This window comes from Canis aureus, chromosome 32, assembly GCF_053574225.1.
Source record: "Canis aureus isolate CA01 chromosome 32, VMU_Caureus_v.1.0, whole genome shotgun sequence".
Classification (NCBI taxonomy): Eukaryota; Metazoa; Chordata; class Mammalia; order Carnivora; family Canidae; genus Canis; species Canis aureus.
The window spans coordinates 22,990,700-23,018,367 of record NC_135642.1 but is presented as its reverse complement, the minus strand read 5'-3'; the positions used below and the strand labels follow the sequence as shown (position 1 = coordinate 23,018,367).

The 27,668-nt window shown below is 35.7% G+C and overlaps 1 protein-coding gene across 8 annotated transcripts in view; it reads left to right on the top strand.

Annotated features, from left to right (window-relative positions):
* The window catches only part of ATOSA (atos homolog A), an 86,851-nt gene that overhangs the window by 46,457 nt on the left and 12,726 nt on the right, over positions 1–27,668 (top strand). For 7 of the 8 annotated variants that reach the window (XM_077881142.1, XM_077881143.1, XM_077881140.1 and 4 more), the window contains 7 exons: positions 15,323–15,507; positions 16,770–16,972; positions 17,240–17,365; positions 18,508–20,338; positions 22,099–22,218; positions 24,682–24,761; positions 25,454–25,562. In XM_077881142.1, the coding sequence (XP_077737268.1) occupies positions 15,323–15,507; positions 16,770–16,972; positions 17,240–17,365; positions 18,508–20,338; positions 22,099–22,218; positions 24,682–24,761; positions 25,454–25,562 (2,654 nt within the window). Of the gene's footprint in view, positions 1–15,322; positions 15,508–16,769; positions 16,973–17,239; positions 17,366–18,507; positions 20,339–22,098; positions 22,219–24,681; positions 24,762–25,453; positions 25,563–27,668 lie in introns of those variants that run through there. The other variant, XM_077881137.1, reaches the window with a different exon arrangement.

The window sequence follows — 27,668 nt, the reverse complement described above, 5'->3', positions numbered from 1 at the left end:
ATGAAATAGTTATTTTATTAAAGATCAATTTGGGGGGCACCTGGGTGGCTCAGTTGGGTAAGCATCTGTCTTCGGCTCAGGTCATGATCCCAGGGTCCTGGGATTAAGTCCCACAGCAGGGTCCCTGCTCAGTGAAGAGCCTGCTTCTCACCCTCCTCCTCTGCCCCTCCCTCCTGCTTCTGTGCTCTCTCTCTCTCTGTCTCCAATAAATAAACTCTTAAAAAAAAAAAAAAAGTCAATTTTGTTTTTAAACCTTTACATGAATTTTAATTTTTACTTTGACCATCAGTTGTGTTGTATATAATTTCATTTCATTTCTGAAGTTAGGAGGAGTTTATGTTTCATTGAATCAAATATGTTATAAAGGAAATACCCCATGAAACCAATAATTTTTCTTTCTTTCTTTTAAATGATTTCTTGATTTATATTCTGATCCTTTATATGAAAACTTCACCAGATATGTCTTCTGACTTTAAGGAGGAATGCATTCATTTGTAGTGGGGTTTTATTTTATTTTATTAATTTTTTTAAAAAGATTTTGTTTATTTATTTGACATGGAGATAGGCCAGAGAGCATCAGCAGGGGAAATGGCAGAGGAAGAGGCAGAAGCAGGCTTCCTGTGGAGCAGGAAGCGCAATGTGGGGCTCAATCCCAGGATCCTGGGATCATGACCCGAGCTGAAAGGCAGATGCCTAACTGAGCTACCCAGGTGCCCCTATAGTGGGTTTTTAAATATTTGTCAACTAACACTGAGTTTGCTGTTTAATGTTAAATAATAATTGAAATGTAATCTCAGTTCCTGCCATAGCAAAGTATGCCAAATCAAGGGCAGTCTCTTTTTTTTTTCCTAGAAATTAGAATTATTAGTTCAGCTTGCCTACAGTCACTCAGTATTTGAACTTGCATCTACTTGAACATAAAGCTTATTTTTTTCTTCCAGTTAGGCCACAGTTACAGGACCATCACAGTGCTATTGAAAGAATATCAAATTTTAATATTTCAGGTTGAAAATGAGTTATATGGGCACCTGGGTAGCTCAGTCCGTTGAGTGTCCAACTCTTGATTTCAGCTCAGGTCGTGATCTCAGGGTTGTGGGATCAAGTTCTGCATCAGGCTACATGCTCAGTGTGGAGGTGGGATTTTCCTCCTCTCCCTCTGCTCCTCCCCTCACATGCTTGCGCGTTCTCTCTTTCTCTCTCTCTCAACAATCATTAAAAATAAAATGAGTTATAATTTTGGCATCTTATTTAACCCTTAGCAGAATTAATCTTTAAGATCATTTATGTAAAACTAACAGAAGAAGTGATATGAGCAATATAGTTACCAAACAATAAATCCTCTCTTAGATACTAGAGAAATAATTATGAGGGATGCCTGGGTGGCTCAGTGGTTGAGCGTCTGCCTTCAGCTCAGGGCATGATCCTGGAGTCCCGGGATCGAGTCCCACATTGGGCTCCTTGCATGGAGCCTGCTTCTCCCTCTGCCTGTGTGTCTGCCTCTCTCTCTCTCTGTCTCTCATGAATAAATAAAATCTTAAAAAAAAATTATGAAAACTACTTGCTTAAGTTACAGTCAGTATTTTATGCTTACTAAATTGAAGCACTGTACCTTTTGAGCACTTTGTGAACTAAAATTCAGATCGAGTTGGTCTTTTTGCTTTAAAGATTTTTAACCAATGGATATACAGCTAACTTCTTTTTTTTTTTTTTTAAGATTTTATTTATTTATTCATAGAGATGCAGAGAGAGAGAGGCAGAGACACAGGCAGAAGGAGAAGCAGGCTCCATGCAGAGAGCCTGACGTGGGACTCGATCCAGAGTCTCCAGATCACACCCTGGGCTGCAGGCGGCACTAAACCACTGCGCCACCGGGGCTGCCCATACAGCTAACTTCTTATAATTAAGGGAATGTTATTTAAGAAATACTAACATGGTCCTTGGCTGGGTATGGTATTGATTTTTATAATTAGCTTCTTCAAAGTGAGAATTAAATAATATATTTACAAATTTTTTTTAGTGCCTTTTATGTGCTAGTCATAGTCCTTGGGTATTGAGTCTATTATCAGTCAACAGAACTGATCAAAATCCCTGCCATTGTGGAGTTTTCAGGAGGTAGACAGATGGTAACAATATAAAACACTAAATGATATAATTTGTAAGGAGAATCAGTTTGGCTAATAGAAGTGATTTAAGTTCTGTCACAAACATGAAGGCCCGTGACTTCTAGAAGACTACCTCACAAGATGCAAACAACACCCTAAGGAAGTGAGTGGTAGTTGTACAACTTTGTTGTAGCATAGACTAGCTCTATTGTATAGTTAGTGATGTTTACTTACCCCAAAAGTAAATATTGTGCTAATTTGAAAGCAAAGGGCTGCCTCTTCAGTTTCATAAGAAAATGTGAGCCATGCAATTACTTGGGATGGCATTATATTTTAGAACATTTTAGTTACTTGTCCAAATGACAAGGAAATCTTTGAACTTTTCATTAGTTATAGCTTTCAGTTTTGGTGTTCAATGCAAAATAAGTCTTGCTTGAAAGCATGGTTGTTACATGAAAGAGGTAAAATTTATTCTAGAAATAATATATATCAAAATTTAGGTTTAAATATTTGTCCTATCATTTGCATTTATCAGCTTTTTATAGTATAGAAAGTTAAACAGTACTAGAAATTGAGTATTTTTCCCCTTTCTTTTATACTGTGATTCTTCACCTTAATATTTTCATCAAGAATCCTGAAGCTGGCAGAGTTTTTTAGAAGTAGTGTAGTCTGACAAAAGTCAAAGAAACTTAGAACAAAAGAAGTTAATAATGGGAGAATGTAGATAATATGAATCCCAGTTTTTGTTTTTTCTTTAAAGTAGGTTCCACACCCATCATGGAGGCCAATGTGGGGCTTGAACTCACGACCCTAAGATGAAGACCTGAGCTGATATTATAAGAGTCAGATGCTTAACTGACTGAGCCACCCAGGCACCCCAATCCCAGCTTAGTTTTCACTACATAGTGCTGTTTCACAATAGTGCGGAATTCCCACATGTCAGTTTTCCATATAAAATTAGAAATTTTTTGGGATACCTGGGTGGCTCAGTGGTTGGGCATCTGCCTTTGGCTCAGGGCATGATCCCGGGATCCGGGATTGAGTTCTACATCGGGCTCCCTGCGAGGAGCCTGCTTCTAAGTACAAAGAGTACATAAAGAGTATGTATGTTACAATTTCTCACATAGTGACTATACAAGCTCATCAGTCTCTTATGTGATGATAACTGTGTGCCTTGTTCATCTATAGCTCCACCATTCATACTTGAAATATCCACTGTTTTGAATTTTGTGTTAATTATTCCCTTGTACTTCTTTATACTTTTATCACATTTGTATGTAATCGCCAGGTATCTTGTTTAATTTTACTTGTATTTTAAACTTTTATGTAAATAGACTCATCCTAGTTATAGTCTTCTATAACTTGGTAGCTATCACTCGTTCTTGACTTTATGTCCACTGTTATATTGTGTCCTGTTATGCATATACCACAATTTATCCACTTTGGAGTATTTGAAAGATGGGAGTTTGGGAAAAGAGTCTGAGGAACAATTAGGAAACAGAGTATTGGCTTTCCTTAGAAGTTTTCTCCCCCTTTATTTGTTCAATTTCCTCTAGCTCTACTCTTACTGTTTTCCTTATTCTTCTTTTAGATTTTCTCCCTTCTTATTTTTCTTGTTATTTCCACTTCATATATTTTGTTTCCTTTTATTCCTTTCCTCTTATTTTTTCCTCTGTATTTTGATTCCAAATCTTAATTATCTTATTCTGTTTGTTTCTTAAAAATACCCTTATCTCCTCACAAATGACTACAGTGAAGTTAGTAAGGAGCCAGGAGGGGAATATAGATGGCACTTATAAGCTAGAGGCTTTGTGTAATTGGAAATTGCAATTGAAGAAGGAAAGGAAATATCTGTTATGACTGCCCATTATAGTCCTCAGGGAAGAGAATTGCCTTTCAGAGTTGTATGGTATAAAAGTTTTACCTTCCTTAGCCTCTGATGAACTCTACTCTTTTGTGGCCTAGAAAATATCTTTATTAACAATTGGAGGGGAAAAGCCAACACAAAGTTGCACAAATTAGATTGAGCTTTTTATGAATTTGCTAATTGTTTTATTACTATAAAAAGTTGTTTATTTTATTTTATGCCTTTGTAGCATTTTTAGTTAAAATTATTTTAATGGAGGGCAGCCCGGGTGGCTCAGCAGTTTAGCGCCGCCTTCAGCCCAGGGTGTGATCCTGGAGTCCTGAGATCGAGTCCCACGTCGGGCTCCCTGCATGGAGCCTGCTTCTCCTGCCTGTGTCTCTGCCTCTCTCTCTCTCTCTCTCTCATGAATAAATAAATAAAATCTTTTTTTTTATAGATAAAATCTTTAAAAAATTTTATTTTAATGGAAGATATGTAAATGCTAATAAAGGCCATTTTTTTGGTCATATAGGCTTTTAATCTATTTAATATAATCTGAGCAGTTTAAATGATATAAAATGTATGCCTTTTTAAGGTTTTGCTATAATGTATCATAGTGTTTTTAAAAACTATAAAACATTTTATTACTAATTGCTATAGTAAATGACTATGGTAAATTCAATTTGGTAAGTTATTGCTGTTTTATATTATGCAATATTTGCAAAGATGGAAAAACGGTTACTACTTATTTTATTACTTGGCTGTAATTAACTTAGAGAACATTGAAACTAAGTGTGAAAAAAAAAAAAAAGAAACTAAGTGTGGCCTGAGTTCTGGGTACACAAGGCCTGTCATACCTCACATTTCAGAATTTTTAAAGGTAATTTTTAGTCTAGAAACTAGAAATATTCAGCTTTTAACATTATTTAGATCCTGGGGTGCCTGAGTAGCTTAGTCGGTTAAGCATAGGCTCAGGTCATGATCAAGCCAGCCTCCTGGGATCAAGTCCCTCAGCAGGCAACCTGCTTCTTCCTCTACCTCTGTCCCCAATTGTGCTCTCTTTATCTCTGTATCAAATAAATAAATACTTTTTAAAAAAACACTATTTAGATTCTGTTCCAAAAAGTTCAAAGTGCTTTATAAAATACTATTAAACTTGGGGTACCTGGCTGGCTCAGCCGGTTAAGTGTCTACCTTCAGTTCAGATCATGATCCCCAAAGGCCTAGGATCGAGCCCTACATTGGGCTCCCTGCTGAGCTAGGAGTCTGCTTCTCCCTCTCCCTCTAGTGCTCACTCTGCTGCTGCCCCTGCTTGTGCTCTCCCTCTCTCTCTTAAATAAATAAATTAAAATCTTAAAAAAAAATACTATTAAACTTAAAATACCTAAGAATGATTAAGTGAATATCTTATGTTGGATTTGTTCACAATTAAGTTTTTGTATGTATATAAAATTTTCAAAATACTAGTTCCTGTAAGTCAAATGTCTACAGACATGAGCAGTAGCATTAGAAAAAATTGAAAAACATTTTAAAGCATTGAAAATAATTGAAATACCCTAATTTTCACATGTCAAATCCCTAAGCCTGCCTTTTGTTCATTTCCATTGGTTATACTGGTTGTGCTAATTATTAAGTGTAGAGGATTTATGATTAGAGAACCACGGCCTTTCCTTTGGTTTCTGTGAGATTTAGTGTGAAGTCTGTGAGACCTGCCCCTCAAAGTTACCTGCTCTCAGTATTTTAGAGAGGACACTATCAGATGGTAGAAGTGGGTATCAAGTTGTAATTAATTAAGTAAATTATCTTGAAAAGTGACTACTAAGGTCCAGGAACATATATAAGTATAATAATTTTAGTGGTGGGAGAGGCAATTAACAACTCTTTATTATAATTCTAGTGTGAATAAGTTAGATTTTCAAAAAACGTAAATTGAAGTTAAAATAGAACTGAAAGAACTTCTCATACGTTGCTTGATATTCCTAACCACCTTCAACCTGCCATTTGTTGTAGGGCTTATCATTTGAGTTTACCTTTCCTATAATATCTGAATTCTTCAGAGCTTGTCATACTTCAACATAGATCTTGTTGATCTACAAATGCTAATAGCTACACTTAAACACTTTTTTATTTTGCTTATAGATTTATTGAGCATCTCCTATATGTCAGGCACTGTCCTAGGCACTGGTAATAGAATGATGACTATATTATATTTGGCTCCTACAGATGTAGAGCTTATGGTCTAGAGATATACAGCCATCGTAGTAGTGTGAGAATTGCAGTGGGAATGCATGAAGCTTATAAGGGGATTTTTTTCTGCATTTGCTTCCCACCTAAGTTGAAATTGAACTGAAATCAGGAACTAGAAAGAAGTTGGTAGATTTTCAACTTCTCCATTAGAGAATATGCTGCTTGTAACAGTGTATTTTTTTGTTAAGCCTTTTAATTCCTGCTTCTCTTCCCTCTTTGGTGCTTTCTAACTCATTCAGAGTTTTTCTTTTGCAACTGTGAAAGTGTCAGGTTTAGTTTGGGTGACCATCGCATGTAGCAATTCGTATCATATAATAAATATAGAGGAAATACACTTGGGTGGAAGCCCCTTATGTATCAGTGGCAAAAAATAGGATTCAGAGTGTTTTCATGGGAAGAGATACATACCAGAGAGACAGACACAGAGAGAGAGGCAGAGACACAGGCAGAGGGAGAAGCAGGCTCCTCGAGGGGAGGATTCTGGGATCATGCCCTGAGCCAAAGGCAGACGCTCAACCACTGAGCCACCTAGGCGTCCCATTGCCTTCCTGTGAATTCTAACTGGACTTAACCATTTTACATGGCTACTACTCTGCATTCTTCCCAGAATGGTCGTTTCAGGATGCCTTTGTCTGTTTTTAAATGCAGACAGTAGTACATTGAGACACTTTATTTATAAGCAGATGTAATTGTACAGTTTTGCTAAACAGTATAAGAATAATGTTTCTAGGTGGGATATCTTCTTGCTCTTTCTAGAAGTGCATAATCTAGACCTTTCCATAATATCTAAATTGAAAGAACTTTAAACAGGGAAGACACAAGTCAGGAAAGGAGTAGTCCAAATTCATTTAGTACCAGGAATCGTTCAAGATATGTCTGTCTGAAAAAAAAAAAAAAACAACAACAACAAAAAAAAGGTATGTCTGTCTGAGTTGGTAGGTTAGACTCTTCAGTCATTTTTGTGTGAAATGAAAAATAAATATGAACTTCTGTAACTGAGAATTAAGAACTATTGGTAGCAGTAAGCAGATTTTTAGAGATAATTCTCTACTTTGTGATAATATATATGTGACTTTAGGCAAATGATTTTACAAAATTAGTTTTCACATCTTTAAAATGAAAGGAAGACCTGTGTCATTGTATTTGTATTTATCTTAAATTTAGCAAACACTTCCATAGTGATCACTATGTGTTATGTAATATTCTAAAAATTATAACAAATTACTTATTTCTTGTAAGTACTTTCTGAAGGTTGATACTATCATCATCCCCATTTAATAGAAAAACTGAGGCAAAGAGGGGCTATATAACTTGTAGAAAGCCAAACAACTAGCAAGTAGTAGAACTGGTTGCTTGACCTCAGAGTTCATGCTCTTAACTATTAGTCTATGCTTCATCATAAGAATTAAAAGGAAGAAGCACTTGATAAAATACTTCACAACTCAAGATGTTGGTAATCATCTTTGTTTAATTTGATGCTTGGATTATGTGACAAAACATATGGCCAACTTTTGAAAAGATAGATTATTATAAAAACATATATATGACTTAGTTTTCCAGATGACACTTCAGAATATTGCAATGCTTTAATTATAATTTTGCACTATGGTGATTATTGTATTATGTAGATGTATAGCAAAAATATTTGGTTGAAATCAAGCCACACACACGTCCAGAAAGTTGCTTTTAAAAGTAAGTCCATTATAAGTTTCTTTATAGATCACTTGCCTTTTTATTAATAGAGTACTGAGGACTTTTAAAAATTCATTTTATGTTTTATTGTTGCTTAATAACAATATTTTTGTATGTGAAGAAATTATTCTGTAAGTGAAAATATTTATGTGTAAATAATATTAATAAAATAATAGTGCACATGGGAAATTGCTTGTTTATCGTGATAGCCGCTATTCTTTGCTCTAGTCACTAAAGTCAGCTTTGCTTTTTATTCTCTGCTTAAAGACTTCTTATGGTTTGTAAATCAAGTTGCACTTGAAATGAAGAAAACTGGATTCTAATTTCCAATAGTATACAGCTCTGAACAAGAAAGATGGCATCTTTGTGTCTTATTTTCTTCATCTGGAAGTAAGGTAGATTAGGCTACATGATTTCTAAGAACCTTTACAATTCTCACTCAAAACAGAGCCATACAACACATACCTTTGAGATTGGAACATATAGATGAGATACCAAAACCCTTTTGGTGTATATAGATTTTAATCCATTAGGAGATATTCATCCATGAAATATTAAAAATATTATTATAAAGAAATGGCTGGGCTAATATAATGCTGAGTTATTCCTGAAAGTTGATTTGCACTAAACTATCCTTTCCTTTTTCATGACCACATTTGTGATAAGTGCCCCATGTCTGGGCAAAGGTTGGCTGAAGTTAGCAGTACAGTCTGTTCATAGAACACAGTGAAACTTAGCCATGTGGAGGTAAAATTCATGAGCTTGGGACTGTGCTCTAGGACTCTGAAGTAACCATTCATAGCCTAGATGTAAATTCTGGGGAAGAGTATAAAATCTGTGAAAGATCAGTGTGAAAGTGAGTTAGGAAGGACTCTTTTGTGGACAAAAATTGGGAATCGGGAAACTCTTCAGAAATCTCAGACTTGTTGGAAATGAGAAAAAGAAGCCATGTTTTATAGGTTAAAAAAAAGCAACAGTGGCACAAGGAGGGAAATGAGTAGAATATGGTATAGGGAGCAATTTGGCTGGAACAGAGACTATGTGAGGAGCAGTAAAAGAGATGAACAAGCAAAAGTGGAGACAATGAAGACTCCATAGGTGGAGTCTGAAGTAGGGTCACCTCACTGTATATCTCCAAGGGGCAGCATTCACTTCAGAATCTGGCGGGGCACAGCCAGGTATGGTGGTTCTGGCCCTAATGTCAAACTTAAAGAATTCACTTTGGGATCAACAGGCAGTTGGGTAGCCAGTAAAATAAACACAGAAAGCTTTGAGCTGAGAAGCATGTAATAGAATGGCTTTTCAGGAAGATTAATTGGACTAGGGTACAAAGTGAGTAAAAAGGGACTTAGAGTCCTAAACCATAGCTAGGATACTATTGTAGTAATTCAGGTATAAAATAAACAAATAAAATATTTTAAAAAATATAGGAGCCTAACTTGAGGTTAAAAAGGAAGTTTAAATCCAATAAAATTTTATGTTTTATTATTTATTTTATTTATTTATTTGAGAAAGAGAGAGTGAGGACAAGCGGGATGAGGGGCAGAGGGAGAAGCAGGCTCCCCGCTGAGCAAGGAGCTCCATGCTGAGCTCAGTCCCAGGACTCTGAGATCACGACCTGAGCCAAAGGCAGACACTTAACCGACTGAGCCACCCAGGCGCCCCAGGGACATTATTTTACAGCACCTCCCAGGTTGTTCTACTTCTCTTGTTATTGTATTCCATGCCATGAAAAACATGGAATCTTTCTACTACCTTGTCAGGCTTTCAAAGTAAACTGAACAGCATATACAACAGCCCAGTGATGTGTAAGACATTCTTCTTCCATTACATCTAGACAGAGTCTTGAAGTAGCTTTGAGCCATACTGGGTTTTTGTTCTAAATGACTATGTGATGAGTACTGGTTCAGATGGGCTCCTAGTTAGGGTCTCTTGAAAAGGAGATAGTGGTTTTGGCCTCTCTCCTGGGTTTTTTTGTTTGTTTGTTTGTTTTGTTTTGTTTTGTTTTTGAGCAACTTCTGAATAACAGAGATTCATAGACTCTCTGAATGGAAAGAACTCTTGCAAATCTAACTGAGCTACCACTTGATAATCTAAATCCCTCCAACCCCCACCCCCCACCCCTGGCATGTGTCTATGAATCTGTCCTTGAATACCACTGGTGATGATAAAGAATTTACTTCTCATGTGAGTTAGTCCATTTTATCTATGGATCACTCTGATCAGAGTTTTCCCAGTGGCCAAATTGTTTATCTCTTTTGTTGAACAGATGGGGAACTTTAAAAAACATGGTTAAACTCTAGAGCCAGAAGTGCAGGCCACTACAAGAGCAGCATAGCTCCCAGACAGACTGGGATGTAGTCATAATCCTTATTGAAGTCTTAGAGGTAGGACTCTACAACTATGTTTTGAGTCATTAATCACCAGTCTTCAAAGATACATCCTTTATAACCTTGAAAATTTATAAATGCTTTGTTTTCTTCAATGTTATGCTTTACATCAAATAAATTATTTCTTCTAAAATTGTTTCTTCTAAAACTATTAGTAAGCCCCAACAGTCCATATTTGTCTAGATATGAAATACTTTTTGTAAAAGCAAATTGTTTTCAGAAGCCCTAAGATAATAATTTATATCTGGAATAATCTGTGTCCTCAAAATATTAGGTTATATCTATAGAATTTTCATTAGCATAACAAATTTCTCATTTACTATTCATATTCCTTATGGTAAACTCTGCTGTCTGGTGTTTTAGAGATTGACATTATAGAAATTTTAACTATACAACTTTTCTAATGGCTACCATGATTTAGTATTCTCATTTCTTAAAATTCAGACACCCATACATTTTTCCTGAGAAATTCCTAAAGACTGTCATCACATAGTCCACATGCATTTAGGTAGTATTTTAGTTTTTATAATACCACTGTATAATCCCTGCTATTCCTTGTAATTTTTTTTTAAGATTTGTTTACTTATTTATTCATGAGAGACACACGCAGAGAGAGAGAGAGAGAGAGGCAGATACACAGGCAGAGGGAGAAGCAGGCTCCATGCAGGGAGCCTGACATGAGACTCCATCTCAGGTCTCCAGGATCACGCCCTGGGCTGAAGGCAGCCCTAAACCGCTGAGCCACTGGGGCTGCCCCCTTGTAATTCTTATGTAATATTTGTATAGATAACTAATAGGTAACTACTGTCATCTCTAATCTTTGTTTCAAATTTTTCTTTTTTTTTTTTTTAATTTTTATTTATGATAGAGAGAGAGAGAGAGGCAGAGACACAGGCAGAGGGAGAAGCAGGCTCCATGCACCGGGAGCCCGACGTGGGATTCGATCCTGGGTCTCCAGGATCACGCCCCGGGCCAAAGGCAGGCGCCAAACCGCTGCGCCACCCAGGGATCCCTCAAATTTTTCATTTAAATATTTAATACTCTGGCTAGCTCAGTTAGTTATCCAAAGGATTATAGACTCCAGTCATGATTTTGGAGAGCTTTTTTTTTTTGCTTTTTATGGTTTTTTTAAAGTAAGCTCTACCCCCAATGTGGGGCTTGAACTCATGCCCCCAAGATCAAGAGTTATATGCTCTACCAATTGTACCAGCCAGGCACCCCTGGAATTTTTTTACCTTACCATCTGAGGAGATGATGACTTAACCAAGTTTCAGCAAATGCTGTGTTATTCAAAAGTACTTTTCACAATAGTTTAGTTTTTATCAACTTGATGATTCCTACTGTGTAAGCCATTCTCTGCTGGGACTGTAGTGATAAATATAGTTTGGCAGGCATAAGGATAACACTCTTATACTCCCTACTCTTGTGCCCTTTCCCTTTTCTTTCTTTTCTTTTTTTTTTTTTAAGATTTTATTTACTTATTCATGAGACACACACAGAGAGAGAGAGAGAGAGAGAGAGAAAGAGAGAGAGCGGGGCAGAGACACAGGCAGAGGGAGAAGCAGGCTCCATGCAGGGAGCCTGATATGGGACTCAATCCTGGGACTCCAGGATCATGCCCTGGGCCAAAGGCAGGCGCTAAACCACTGAGCCACCCAGGGATCCACACCCTTTCCCCTTTCTTAAGAAAAAACTTAGCAGGTCAGATGAACTACAGATCTTTTTTTTAAGTAGTAGCACATAAAGATGAGACTTACTACTTAGGTTGTCCACCATCCTTGTTATTCACATGGAGTAGCTGTCATCTTGGCGTCGTCACTCAGCATTCCATAGATTAGGAGCCACTGCTCTACCACAATTCTTAGCTTTTCAGGATTACCTGACAAGTTTAGGGGAAGAAACAGGATGAGCCCAGAGAAATCTCCCAGGAGCCAAAATCATGCCATGTAGCCCATGACAAGTCTTAAATAGCCTCGAAAATCCACAGAACCAACAGAGAAGGGGATTGAGTAGAATCTTTTACATCTTTTGCTTCCATCTGAAGGACACCACAGGAGACCCTTGATTTTTAATCTTAATTGGTTTCTTTTTTTTTTTATTTAAAGATTTTTACTTATTTATTCATGAAAGACAGAGAGGGAGAGAGGGAGAGAGAGAGAGAGAGAGGCAGAGACACAGGCAGAGGGAGAAGCAGGCTCCATGCAGGGAGCCTGACGTGGGTCTCAATCCTGAGACTCCAGGATCACGCCCTGGGCCAAAGGCAGGTGCCAAACCTCTGAGCCACCCAGGGATCCCCCATCTAATTGATTTCTTGAGGAAAGTTGAAAGCTAAGACTACTCTCTTGTTTGCACATTATTGTAAATTAGAGTCCTATTCCTGAAAACTACAGATCTTCCTTGACTTCCAGTGGTTATGTCCTGATAAACCTACTGTAAATTGAAAATATCTTAAGTGAAAAAAGCACTTATTACTCCTTAGCTAGCAAACAAAATAGCTTAGCCTAGCCTGCTTTGAATGTGCTTAGGACATTAGCCTGCATCTGGGGAAAGTCATCTAACACGAAGCCTATTTTATAATAAAGTGTTGAATATGTTGTAAAATTTATTGAATACTGTACTAAAAGTGAGAAATAGGATGGTTGTACGGGTACAGAATGGTTGTAAGTGTATTGGTTGTTTACCCCCTCCATCATATGGCTGACTGGGAGCTGGAGCTCACTGCAGCTGCCCAGCATCACAAAAGAATATCCTACCACATTGCTAGCCTGGGAAAAGTTCAAAATTCAGAGTAAGGTTTCTACTGAATATATATCACTTTCACACCATTGTCAAGTCAAAAAATCATAAGTTGATCAAGGATTGTAATTCTATACAATAAATGTTCTAAAATGTGTTACTAAAATATAGCATATATATTATTTTACAAACATATGTTAAGATATATCATAGCAATATTTATAGTTGCAATGAAAGAAAGCAAGTATGGGGTGGTTAAGGACCTAGATTCTGGAGCTAGACTCTGTAGATTCAAATTCCGACTTTGCTACTTACTAGCTGGATGATCTTGAGAAAGTTACTTTTCTATGCTTCAGTTAGTTATCTGCAAAATGGTGCTAACACTTCTCACCTTTGGAGCTGTTCTGTGGATTAAATTAGTTAATGTATAGAAAGTACTTAGAACTAGCAATGCCTGACAATATTACTAAGTGTTGGCTGTTGTTTTATGTGTTGCACATGGACATTTTAGGGACATTTTTCTGAATGGTTTTTAAATACCAGCTCAATAAAGTTAGCTTTTAAGGCTGCTTCTTTTTCTTAAAGCCTTCCTAAAGCTAGAAATAAGCATTCTTCATCATACCCTTCAAGGCTATTCACATCTGACTCCAGTTTCTTTTCCTTGCTTTCTCTATACAAATTTTCTACTCAAGCTCCATTTTCTAACTCCTGCTTCTGCTCAGTGCCTACCTCTTTTTTTTTTTTCAGTATAGTTGACATACAATGTTATATTAGTTTCATATGTACAACATAGCAATTCAGTTTATGCTATGCTCACCACAAGTATAGCTACCATCTGTCACCATACAACACTATTACAGTATTATTGACTATATTCCCTGTGTTGAGACTTTTATTCCTGTGACTTATTCCATAACTGGAAGCCTGTATCCCCACTCCCCTTCACCCATTTTGCCAATCCCCCAACCCCTTCTGAGAACAGTCAATTTGTTCTCTGTATTTATAGGTCTGATTCTGCTTTTTGTTTATTTCAATGCCAACCTCTTTTGCAAAATTTTACCACTGTTATCCAAACAACATTGGAATTTATCACATGCTGTAGTATCCTATTTGCTTTTATTTTTTGTTTTTGTTGTTTTTTGTTTTTTTTAGATTTTATTTATTTATTCATGAGAGACAGAGAGAGAGAGAGAGAGAGAGAAAGGCAGAGACACAGGCAGAGGGAGAAGCAGGCTCCATGCAGGAAGCCCGATGTGGGACTCCATCCCCAGTCTCCAGGCTCACGCCCTGGGGTGAAGGCCGCACTACACTGTTGAGCCACCTGGGCTGCCCTCCTATTGGGTTTTAACTCATTTGTGAATCAAAAACCTTTTGCAACCAGGAGCTATATGCAGTACAACTCTGTATCCCCGTCACCGAATAAGTGTAGTAAGTACTTAAGTTATATGTTGTTTACTTGGATTGCACAACAAATTGAATTTTGTGTTTGTGCATTTGCACACATGTTCAACCTGTGTAGCAGGTTAACACTTTTGAAATTTAACTGTGTTTTGTTTGCAAACTTGGAGCATTTATGAGAAATTTAAAAGTTACTGCAAGTAAGTAAAAACAGCTACAGATTAAATTGTTCTCAACTGTACAGTAACCAAAAAAACACACTTTATATGTTGTAATTTGTGTCTGCATCGCCTGGTGGATAATTACAGCATTACTCTTTTTGAAATTAATACTGTGGTATAGCATAGGCAGAGAAGGACTCCATAACTCTGAATGTCCACAGCACAGAACTGGGGTTGTGAGAACAAGGAACTAGATAGATAAGAAAGGAGCAAGGGAGAGGGGAGAAACATGCATTTGAATTTACATCTTCAATATTTGACAATAATAATAAAGCATCTTAGCTAAAAATGTGACACAAGACTTTTTAATCTTTTGGTTATTGGTGGGATTTTACATATGAAAACTGTTGCACTTGACATCCAAAAATCTAAATATCTATAGGATTATAAGTGTATTCCTGAATTCTTACACATTTGAATTGAAGTTCACATAGAAACAATTTTGTGCTGTAATTTTAACCATCTTTGTCTTAACTGAAATTTGGAATAATCCATCCTCTCCTTACCCTGTATAACTTGTGAATCAAGAGTTTACTGTATTTTAATTGCCTCATTTTTATTTCCCTTTCCCTCTTTGTTAGTAAATATACTTGAATATGGATTGTGATATTAGATATTTTTGACGTAAAAGGTGAGCTCTTATCAAGAATACATTACATTGGAGACTCTTTTTCTTTTTTTACGTACCAGATACTTTAGATGAATATTTTGAATATGATGCAGAGGAGTTCTTGGTCTCTTTGGCCTTGTTAATAACAGAAGGACGAACACCAGAATGTTCTGTAAAAGGTCGCACAGAAAGTTTCCATTGCCCTCCAGCACAGTCCTGTTACCCAGCAACTACCAAACATGAATGCAGTGACAAGCTGGCTCAGGTAAGAATTATGTATTGAGTATTTTTTATTTATCTTTTATGTCAACTGGTTTAAATTCGGTCATCATCTTTGGTACGTGGTAATTATAATGTTGACATTTAAATATAAAATCGGTTAAAACTATAATGAAAAAAATCCTAATTCTGGACCATGGCTAATAATCTTGATCTTAATGCTCTTGAAAGCACAGCAGGTGCCTTTGTAGATCAGCTTGCAGGTTGACGACCAATTTCATACCTGCCTTCTCCCGTGCCAGATTTAAAATTATTGTTACTATTGACTTTGTGTTTATTTAGTAGAATTATCTTCATGATTATTTTCCTCACATTAGCCAATTTCTCTCTGATAGTCCTTTCTTTTTTCCTATGTCAAGATATTTTTTACTATCATATAATGTTTAAAAATATTTATTTTGGTAGGTAGTAAAATTTGTTATAAGGATTTTTCTCAATAGTTTGTTTCTTAAATATAGTCTTAAATTTTATACTTTTTTTTTTTTTTTGCGATTTTATTTATTCATGAGAGACACAGAGAGAGCAGGGAGCCTGATATGGATTTGATCCTGGGACTCCAGGATCACGCCCTGGGCCAAAGGTAGATGGCTCAACTGCTGAGCCACCCAGACATCCCTTTACACTTCTTTTTTTTTTTTTTTTTTTTAGATTTTCTTTATTTATTTGAGAGAGAGTGAGCATGAGAGAAGGGGAGGAGCAGAGGGAGACAAAGAAGCAGACTCCCTGCTGAGCAGGGAGCCCAATGCAGGCTTGGTCCCAGAACCCCAGGATCATGACTTAAGTCAAAGGCAGATGCTCAGTCACTGAGCCACCCAGGTGCCTCAAATTTTACACTTTTTAAATCTTATCTATTTTGATCATTTAATGAAAATTAATTTTTAATATTTTGCTTTCCACTTAGAATGAATCTTTCTTCTGTAATGATGATATAATTTACATATTAGGCTGGGCCATCTCAAGGCCTGTCAGATTTGTGTTGTGGCAGTTATTTTTCTGCAAAATAGAGCAAAAATATCCCTCCAAGAAAATTTGCATCACAAATGTTTAGTGCTACATCTCACACTCTAGAACTCACTAGTGTTAACCCATTATTTAATGATGAAATCTAAATAGACAAGCCTAAGCAAAGCTCTGCAATTGATAACTCATTTGTCATAGAGTTGTCTGTTTTACAATTATAATTTTAAAATTTAAACATGAAATTTTTGGCCCATCAAGACATTTTGCTTATATTCATTTTCTCTCAAGTGTCGCCAAGCCAGAAGAACTAGGTCTGAGGTCTCATTGTTGTGGAAGAACAACCTTCCAATCATGGTGGAAGTGATGCTACTACCAGACTGCTGCTACAGTGATGATGGACCCACCACAGAAGGGATTGATCTTAATGATCCTGCAATTAAGCAAGATGCATTATTATTAGAAAGATGGATATTGGAGCCAGTTCCTCGACAGTAAGTTGCACAGAGTTATAAGTTGTTGGTAGATCAGGTTTTCCATTGCTTTCTATAAATTATTTTAATAATATATCATGTCATTGAATTCTTCCATTTATGTAGTAAAATTTAAACATTTCATACTTGTGTGACTTGAAGTAACACTAGTAAGTGCACTTCTATACTCTTGAAAGCACACATCCTAAATGTTTTAGCTTCAATCTTTCTACAATTCAGTCATTTTGTACTTGCTGACATTTAAATGATACTTTTTACTTCCCTTAGGAGTGGTGATCGATTTATTGAAGAAAAGACTCTTCTATTGGCTGTCCGCTCATTTGTGTTTTTTTCTCAATTAAGTGCTTGGCTGAGTGTTTCTCATGGTGCTATTCCACGAAATATTCTTTACAGGTATGTCTAGGGCAAAATAAGAACAGTGCATATTCAATTATGTTGGTTAGATACTGAATATTTTACCTTTTAAGTAGTTTATTTCCTTCATTCCTAAATGTAAGTAGATAAAATTTACTGAAGTTTTTCTCAAAAGTTAGAGAAATTTAAATGGGAATCAGTATGAGTTTTGCTTTTGGGTTAAATTTGGCATAGAATAGTTTTCAGAACATTTTTTAGCTTTCAAAACCAATAGTGGATATAATGCTGCCAGTGTATACACAGTAGAAAACTTTCTGGGCTGCTGAGTTTCCATAATGGTATACTTACTTAATTTTTGTATCTTGAAAACTATAAATTTACAGGCTGCTGAACAGCTATCTAATTGTCTCTGTAGGCAGGTGGCCATGAGATGAAGAGCATTTCTTAATCACCTTGTATAAAAGAATTAGCTGACTCTATTTATTTAGTAGTAAATACAAAGTCCATTTTTTCTCTTTTGACAAGTAACTCATAATATTCTTAAGCTTTAGGGACACCTGGGTGGCTCAGCGTTGAGCATCTGCCTTTGGCCCAGGGCATGATCCTGGAGTCCTGGGATTGAGTCCCACATCGGGCTCCCTGCATGGACCCTGCTTCTCTCTCTGCATAAGTCTCTACCTCTCTCTCTCTCTCTGTGTGTCTCATGAATAAATAAATAAAATCTTAAATAATAATAAAAACATTCTTAAGCTTTAATGCTTATGTGGGCTAATATTCTTAAAAAAATACATCTCTCAAAATGTATTGCATCTGGGTGGCTCAGTGGTCAAGCATCTGTCTTCAGCTCAGATCACGATCCAGGGGTCCCAGGATCAAGTGCTGCATCAGGCTTCCCATGGGGAGCCTGCTTCTCCCTCGACCTATATCTCTGCCTCTCTCTCTCTGTGTCTCTCATGAATAAATAAATAAAATCTTAAAAAGAGATACTCTCTGTTCTAAACTATTGTACTTTATTTGGTTTTATCAGAATGACATGCATGGTAAAGTAGCTGAAAGTAAAGCCTTGATAGTAATTAATGCAAACAAAGATCAGTCTATGACTGCCTAAAATTTTTTATAATATACTATAATGTTATGAATTGTATAATCCATTGATTCTCTATTTTTCTGTATGATTCTAGAATCAGTGCTGCTGATGTAGACCTGCAGTGGAATTTTTCACAGACTCCAATTGAACATGTGTTTCCTGTTCCTAATGTTTCTCACAATGTGGCCTTGAAAGTCAGCGTGCAGTCCTTGCCCAGACAATCTAATTACCCAGTGTTGACCTGTAGTATTCACACTAATATTGGCCTTTATGAGAAAAGAATTCAAGAACATGAACTTAAAGCCCATCAGCACCGCAATTCTAATGAAGCTGAACAATGTAGTACAAATAGTTCACAGCGTCTGTGTAGCAAACAATCTTGGGCCCTGGCACCTGAAAACGCAAAAAATGGCACAACTTCAGAGTATACTGCAGCTGTCAAAAATGTCAAACTGTATCCAGGCACTGGCAATAAATCTGACTATGGAACATGTCAAGCTAATATTCTGGGCTTCAGTGGTAGAGGAGATAGAAAGTCACACGAAACACCAGTGAGAACATTAAAATCATTTTCAATGATTGATTCCAGTGTATCTAGCCACCAGAGTTCCTGGCCATCAGTTGGTGAGACTAATCCTTTAATAGGTTCTTTAATTCAGGATCGACAAGAAGTTATTGCAAGAATTGCTCAGCATTTGATTCATTGTGATCCAAGCACTTCACATGTTCCTGGACATCCATTTAATATGCAAGAGTCTAGTTCACTTAATTCAAAACTTTTCCGGGTTGCACAAGAAAATGAAAACGTGAGAAAATGTAAAGAACCTTTCTCCATTTCTTTTGGTAGTCCGGAGCTTTCCTCCTCAGAAGATACCAGTGAGGGAAAAATTCAAGTAAAAACAGAAACTCTTCGAAGTGCAACTGGCATTTCTGATGGTCTTTATTCTCGTCAGTCTGTTGGTGAGACTAATCCTTTGATAGGCTCCTTACTCCAAGAGCGGCAAGATGTTATCGCAAGGATTGCTCAACACTTGGAGCATATTGATCCAACAGCATCACATTTATCCCGGCAGTCATTCAACATGCATGACTCCAGTTCGGTTCCTTCTAAGGTGTTTAGGAGTTTGTATGAAGATAAAAATTTGTTGAAGAAAAACAAGGATGACACTTCCATTTCCATTTCTAATACAAAATTTTCCTTTTTGGAAGATAGCAGTGAAGGGACAAACTTAATACCCAAAAAATCATTGAGTTCTTTTAAATGCGATAGTAAAGTCAAGTCCTCTTTGAAACCTCAAATAAGAAATCTGTATCAGGACAATCCTAGTGAAATCATCCAAAATACATTTCAAGAGAGACAGAACAAAACCGCTGGTATATTGACTCCCTCAAATATGCCTCACTGCAAAAAAAATAACTTAGATTTGACAGTCAGATTGGAAAATACACTTTCTGAGTGTCAGTTTAAGGAGCAAGAAATTAGCAATGAAACTGATAAACAGTATTCAAATTGCAACAATATTGAAAAACAAATTTGTACAAATAAATATAAAGAAAAAATAAAAAATGAAAATTGTAATCCAGAGTCTTTTAACAATGATCAATTTGAGGATTCTAAGAAAAATGACTCAAAAATAAAAACTGCTATGTTGGAAATGTCTGGATATTTGAACAAACATGAAAACAAGTGCTCAAATAAAGACTTTAAAAGGCCCAAAACATGTGAGCAAAATAATCAACTTAATAGTATAGAAAATTATCTCAGTAATAATGAAGTTTTCAAATGCAAAAAGCCAGACCAATTAAAAAATGAACAGGATAAGAAAGAAGAGACAATTGATGAAAAATTTCAAAACTGTTCTCAGAGAAAGAATATAAAAAACTGTTTGTCTACATGTGAACGATTAAAAAGTACAGAGGCACTGGTAGGTAACATCTAATATTTCAAATATAATTCTCATTTATTATAGTTTGAATTTTGTTTTACAGGAAATTTAGTTATGAAGGCCCAAGGTGCCCACTAATTATAATACACACAGTCTATTAAAATGAACCTGCAATAAAAGTAGTATTAACATCCTTTGAAAATAACCATCTTAATAGCAAATGTTAGGTAAATTCTTCCTGTTGCCATTTTTGGTTGTTTCAATATTCTGAACAATTGCTGGAGAGTAAATAGGCGTCAGAAATGAAATTCATATTAACTTAATGTATTGTTTGTTAGCAGCTCTGGCCTAAAACAGTGTCCCCATTGTGCTATGCCACTGCTCAGCTAAGGATTTTAGGAATGTCTATGGTGAAATCACTAGGCTGTTGGTCAGAATAGTTGGGTTCCAGTCCTGACTTCACAATTTGGTCCCTAAGTCACACTGACTAAGTCATGTAACTTTTAAAAACTTCAGTTTCCTCAGCTTTAAAATAAGAATGATAAATCTCTTGTGCCTATCTCAGTTGTGACAGTCAAATAACAAATTTTAAATATTTTGTAGGGACCCCTGGGTGGCTCAGCAGTTGAGTGTCTGCCTTTGGCTCAGGGCGTGATCCCAGGAGTTCCGGGATTGGGTCCCGCATCGGGCTCCCTGCATGGAGCCTGCTTCTCCCTCTGCCTGTGTCTCTGTTTCTCTCTCTGTGTTTCTCATGAATAAAGAAATAAAATCTTTAAAAATAAATAAAAAATAAATAAGTTTTGTAAACCTTCGATGCACTATGTAAATAAGATACTTCAGTCATTTCCATTTGATTTACCTTTCTACCAAACTATTTTTAACTTTAGAAAATTATTGTTATGCTTAAATTTACTAAGTACCCAAGCCCTTTTCTGAATATTTTACACATGTTGGCATACTTAATCCTTCCACTAAACTATGAGGTTAGGTGTTATTACTAACTCCAATTTAAAAAAGAGGACCCTTAGCTTGGAGAAGTTAAGTATCTTGCCCAAGGTCACAAAGCTAGTAAATGGTAGATAAGTCTTTCTGGATTTTTATGAATTTCTTTATTTTTTTTTTTTAAGATTTTATTTATTTATTCATGAGAAACACAGAGAGAGGCAGAGATATAGGGAGAGGGAGAAGCAGGCTCCATGCAGGGAGTCTGATGTGGGACTTGATCCCGGGACTCTGGAATCATGCTCTAAGCTGAAGGTAGACACTCAACCACTGAGCCACCCAGGCGTCCCAGGATTTTCATGAATTTCTGTTTTTTGCGCTTAAACTTGCCTAATTGTTAAGGACTAGCTTGTTTCCAGTATCACTTCAAAAACATGGTACTGCAGCTGCGTTAGATATATTTTTAAGTTTGCATTTACTATATTTCTCTGTTATGCTCCACCAAATTATATGCTCTGAGAATGGCTCTTAATATCAACATAGTTTTATATTTTAGAATATTCTATTTTTTCTACCTGTGAGTAGTTGTTTAGTTAACAAATTAAAAATATCAAATGTTAGCTTACCAGATATTAGATTCAGTATTTATAAATATGACCATATATTGATAAGGCAATTATATTTGGACATACTTTCTTTAGAATATTTGAATTTATTCAGTATCCTAGAAAAAATTTAGAAATTGTTTTCTGATTAAATCTTCACCACCAAGGATGTAATACCTCACTACGTATTAGAATAAGACTAAAACCAAAAATTACTTAAATATTAACATTAAAATCTAATTATTTTCCTAGCAGAAGACTATACCACTGAAACATTCAAGTGTCTGGCAGAAACATAATTTTCATTCCTTAGATGGAATCTCAACGAGAGCCTTTCATCCTCGAACTGGATTGCCTCTTCTTTCAAGTCCTGTAAGGTTTTTTTCCTCTTATTCCATATTGGAAACATCTAAATGTTTACAGATCATTTTATCCAAATTGTGTTTGAAAAAATTTAAATACCTTTAACAGAAATTTCCAGTTAGAAAACATTTTATTTTTTGATGTATTTAATAACTATGTGTTAACATGGGCAAAGGCTAAAATTATGAATAAAAATATTAGGATTATAAAATTTCTCTGAAAGTCTTTTGTCTAATATTTTAATTATTATTACATATAAAGGAAATATTTAGTGTCAAACGAGTTTGTAAGTAGATTTTTATCTTTACACTGAAGCTAGTTGACATCAACAGCTGGATCATTTGACAATCAAATTTGTGGTTGTCTTTGATGTGGAACTCATGCAACATCTTATTTTAAGACATATAAATTTCCCCACTCTACATTTACAAATAGATTTGTGGGTCAGAGTGTGAAGGTTAAGAGTGTTGCTTTGGAAAAAAAAAAAAAAGAGTGTTGCTTTCGAGTCATAAAGACTTCACTCTACCTGTGTGACATTTGTGACCTTATTTGAGTAATATAATCTGAGCCTCAGTCTCTTCATCATTAAAAAAGGGGTGAAAATGTCTCCTTTAGTGTTGTGAGGATGAGTAGTATCATTTCTAACACATAGTAAGCCGTCAGTAGTTGTTCTACCTGCCGTTTCAGTTAAACCTGAGGCAAGTGATCAGTATCAAAGCAGAAGTAAAAACACGTATATTTTGCTACAAACATAAGATAATTTTTGCTGTTTTATCTGTATTTTTTAAGTAAACTCAAAGCATACAATATCTGGCCTATATTAAAAAATAATTATTGAATAAGAAATCTAGAATTTAAATTTATAACTTTAATTTATAATTTATTTTAGAGAAGCTAAATTCTAAACAATTTAAAATAATGCCAAACATTTGACCTACCTAAAACAACTAAATCAAAATTCTAAATATGAAAAAACATTTTAATTGCTGTATATACACACGTGTGCATACAAATACAGATGGATTAACAGTGGCCTAGAATCAGCTGAAGAGCAATTGAGTGAATGGGAGACATATTAAGAAAGCACTTAGAATGGAAGTACAGAAGGGAAAAGAGATGGTAAAAGGTAAAAGAGCCACGGAAGATAAAATGAGATGTTTAGTGTAAGTCTAGTACAAATTCCAAAAAAGTAGATGGAAGAAGGAAAATGCAGTGTCAGAAGAAATTAAGGTAAAGAACTTTTCAGAACTGAAGACATGAGAGTTTTTTTCCCTAAGATTTTATTTATTTATTCATGAGAGACACAGAAAGAGAGGCAGAGACATAGACAGAAGGAGAGGTAGGCTTCTGGCAGAGAGCCCGATGTGGCACTTGATCCCGGGACCGGGATCACACCCTGAGCCAAGGCAGACATTCAACCGCTGAGCCACCCAGGCGAAGACATGAGAGTTTAGATAGAAAACTTCACATTGAGCTCTGACTACAAAAAATAGCATGGATACATATATGATATTCTAGAAAACAAGTCTTTCTAATTTGCATGTTGCATGTGTTTTTACCTTTGATATCTGGATCTTTCATTTTTTAGGATATTTTTAGCTAGACGGTGGTGTGATTGGTGTCTTAAATGTAATATGGTATACAATGGTGGTTGAACATCCAGGGTAGTATTTTTCAGACCTATTCTCTGTGAAACTCCAGGGTTCTTGGAAATGTACAGTGGGGTAGTGGTAGAGCTGGGCAGGACTCCAGGCTCCCGTCACTATTTAATTATTCTTTCTTTTTATTTTAAAGCTATCAATCTTTTATTCCCCCCAACAAAATACAGAAGTGTAGTAGACCCTTGAACAACACAGATTTGAACTGGACGGGTCCACTTATATATGTGGGTTTTGTTTTGTTTCTGTAAACGTATTTTCTCTTCTAATTTTCTTAATAACATGTTCTTTAGCTTTAAGAATATAATACAGTATATAACAATATACAAAATGTGTGTTAATCAGCTATTTATGTTACTGGTAAGGCTTCCAGTCAACCGTAGGCTATTAGTAAAGTTTTTGGGGAGCCAAAACTTATATGTTAATTTTCAACTGCCCTGGGCAGAGGGTCAGTGTCTCATAATCCTTGTGTTGTTCAAGGGTCAACTGTATATAATAAAGTAAAAAATAAAAGTCTTTTTTTATATATTAGGATCCCATGTAAGATTTGGTTTTAGAAAAAAACAAATTCTGCTTCTTAAAAAGTCAAAACCTGGTAAAAGTGCTTTTATTAATTATCTGTTTTCTCCTACCAGTTAATAAAATGAGAACATAAGAACAATTTGTAATACAGAGCATGATTGTAAGTAAGGTGTTTTGGGAGAAGTTTTATTATTTGTCAGATATGCTTAGCTTTCTTTTGAAAAGTGTTCTATCAATTCAAGAAAAAAATTACAGTGTTTTTAAATATCACAAATGAATATTTTGATCTTAGGTTCCTCAAAGAAAGACACAATCAGGTTGCTTTGATTTGGATTCTTCATTACTGCATCTGAAAAGCTTATCGTCTAGAAGGTATTTATTCTAAAACTCGTTTGTGTATGTGAAATAATACTACACTAATTTCTAGTCTTGGGGAATAAATATTTTCTACAAAAATCACAATTTTAACAGGAATATTATTTTCTAGTTGTCATTTGCAATATTATTTCACACACAGTTATTAAGGGTGAAGAAGGGAGAAAGTAAGACAATGAGTAGCTATATTGGTCATCATAATAAACACTTTGGTTTTAACACTTAGTGGGCTTGAGTATTTCTGGTCAGTCACCTTCTCCTTTGCCTTATGCTTCTTTGCAAAAAAGCCTTAGAAATGTGTTCCATGTTGACAAGTAAATACCTTCATTATTTTCTTTAGTGACATAATTTTGCCTTTGTATTCTCATTTTTCACTGAAAATGAAGACTGAAAGAAGGCTGCATTATATTTCTAGTAAATGCCACTATATGATAAATTATACATTCAATCCTGGAACCTTCCAGAGTTTTACTTATATTTTTTGTCAAATATTATAACACAGACTACAAAATCAAATCAGGATTTTAAACTAGATATTTCCTATCTTAAAATTTGGTAGGATTAATTTTTTATCATGTAGTTTAAGTAAATTTGAAATTGATCAAATTCTCCTAATTTAATTTTGTACAAAAGGTAAATTAGAAAATGTTGTGTTTAATATGTTCGTTTGTTAATTTTCTTTTTAATAGTCCTCGACCATGTTTAAACATTGAAGATGATCCAGATATTCATGAAAAACCATTTCTGAGTTCTAGTGCTCCACCTATTACAAGTCTTAGTCTCTTAGGAAATTTTGAGGTAATGTTTTTAAGAATTATTTAAAGAGTTGACATTTCTTATCCTAGATCCAGGGTGTTATTTATGTCATTTGTTTGTGAAAAGGAAGTAAATAAATGGATTGTATTTTTCAAAGCTTTGAAATCACCTTCTTTCCTTTTCATTTCCTTTTGCCTTTACTTTTTGTAAGAAGTAAAGTTAGAATTGTTGGCAGTGACATCCTCAAATTGGGTACCTTGTGAGGAAGATAGAGGACTTACGTAAAGTGGAGTCAGGTGTCCATTACTCTGGCTAAAGGAGGGAGTTAACCACACCTTACATGGTAGTACTGACTCTGATACCCAGGAATGAGAATAGTGGGCTGATAACACCCCCTTCATGATCAAGAAGGTTGATATTCAAAATCAAATAGTTCTTTAAACTATATTTGTAACTTTGTTTCAAATCTAAATCTATTCTAAAATAAGACTATTTTTAAAAAATTGAATGGGTAAAGGTCTCCAGTAATGTGCCATTTTATTTAATAAGAATAGTCCTACTTGGGATCAAGATATCACTTCAGAGATGTTGAACTCTCTCTATTCTCTGACAGTATTTTAAAATTGCATAAGGCCACTGAGTGTCAGATGTTCTGCAACCTTTGTATTATAAGAAAATTTGTGAAGGGAAAAAAGAACATCTGACATGTAAAAACCTTAGGAAAGGGAAGATGGTTACAAGATTAGTACACTGGAATGTATTTGTACATTTGTACAGTTATACATACATTTTCATTCGACTTCAGTGGAAAAAGGTACAGAGAAGTTCTGAGACTGTCCAACTTATAGGTCCTTTTTAATTTATAGCTGTCCTGTGTATCAAGAGTTTATTTCTTTTTATTGTCGCCATATGGATATGCCACAATTTGTTTATTCATTCACCTGATTTTGGACCTTTGGGTTGTTTCCAGTTTTGGTCTATTACAAATGAAGCTGTTGTAAGGGGTGCCTGGGTAGTTCAGTTGGTTAAGCATTTGATTCTTGATTTCAGCTCAGATCATGATCTCAGGGTCATGAGATTGAGCCTCGTGGAACCCGCTTAAGATTCTTTTCTATTCCCTCTCCCCTCCGTCATTTGTGTACTCTCTAAAAAAAATAAAACAAACAAAAACACCTGCTGTGAATATTCATATATGCATTTTTGTGTGGACATAAGTTTTCATTTTGCTTGGGTAACTACCCAGAATGGAATGTCTGGGTAATATGATAGGTATATGTTTAACTTTTTTTTTTTTTTAAGATTTTATTTATTCATTCATGAGAGACACAGAGAGAGAGAGAGAGAGAGAGAGAGAGAGAGAGAGGCAGAGACATAGGCAGAGGGAGAAGCAGGCTCCATGCAGGGAGCCCGATGCGGGACTCCATCCCGGGTCTCCAAGATCACACCCCAGGACAAAGGTGGTTCCAAACTGCTGAGCCACCAGGGCTGCCCTATGTTTAACTTTTTAAGAAACTGCCAAACTGTTTTACAAAGTGGTAATACAATTTTTAATGGGAGCAAAGAGCCCCACTCAGGGCTCAATCCCAGGACCCCCTGATCATGACCTGAGCCAAAGGCAGGCACTTAACCAGGCTGAGCCACCCAGCATTCCTCACACCCAACATCTTTATCCATTGATCTATTGATGGACACTTGGGCTCTTTCCATAATTTGGCTATTGTAAATAATGCTGTTATAAGTGCTGCATGTATTCCTTTGAATTAATGTTTTTGTATTTTTTGTGTAAATACCCAGTAGTTTGATTACTGGATCATAGGGTAATTCTATTTTTAACTTTGTAAAGAACGTCCATACTGTTTTCTCTAGTGGCTTCACCAGTTTGTGTTCTCACCAACAGTGCACAAGGGTTCCTTTTTCTCCACGTTTTTGTCAACACTTGTTGTTTCTTATGTTTTTGATTTTAGCTCTTACGACAGGTCTGAGGTGATCTCTCATTGTAATTTGAATTTGCATTTCCCTGATGATGTATGATGTTGAGCATTTTTTCATTTGTCTGTTGGCCATCTATATGTTTTCTTTGAAGAAATGTCTGTTCATGTCTTCTGCCCATTTTTAAATTGGATTATTCAGTTTTTGGGTGTTGGATTG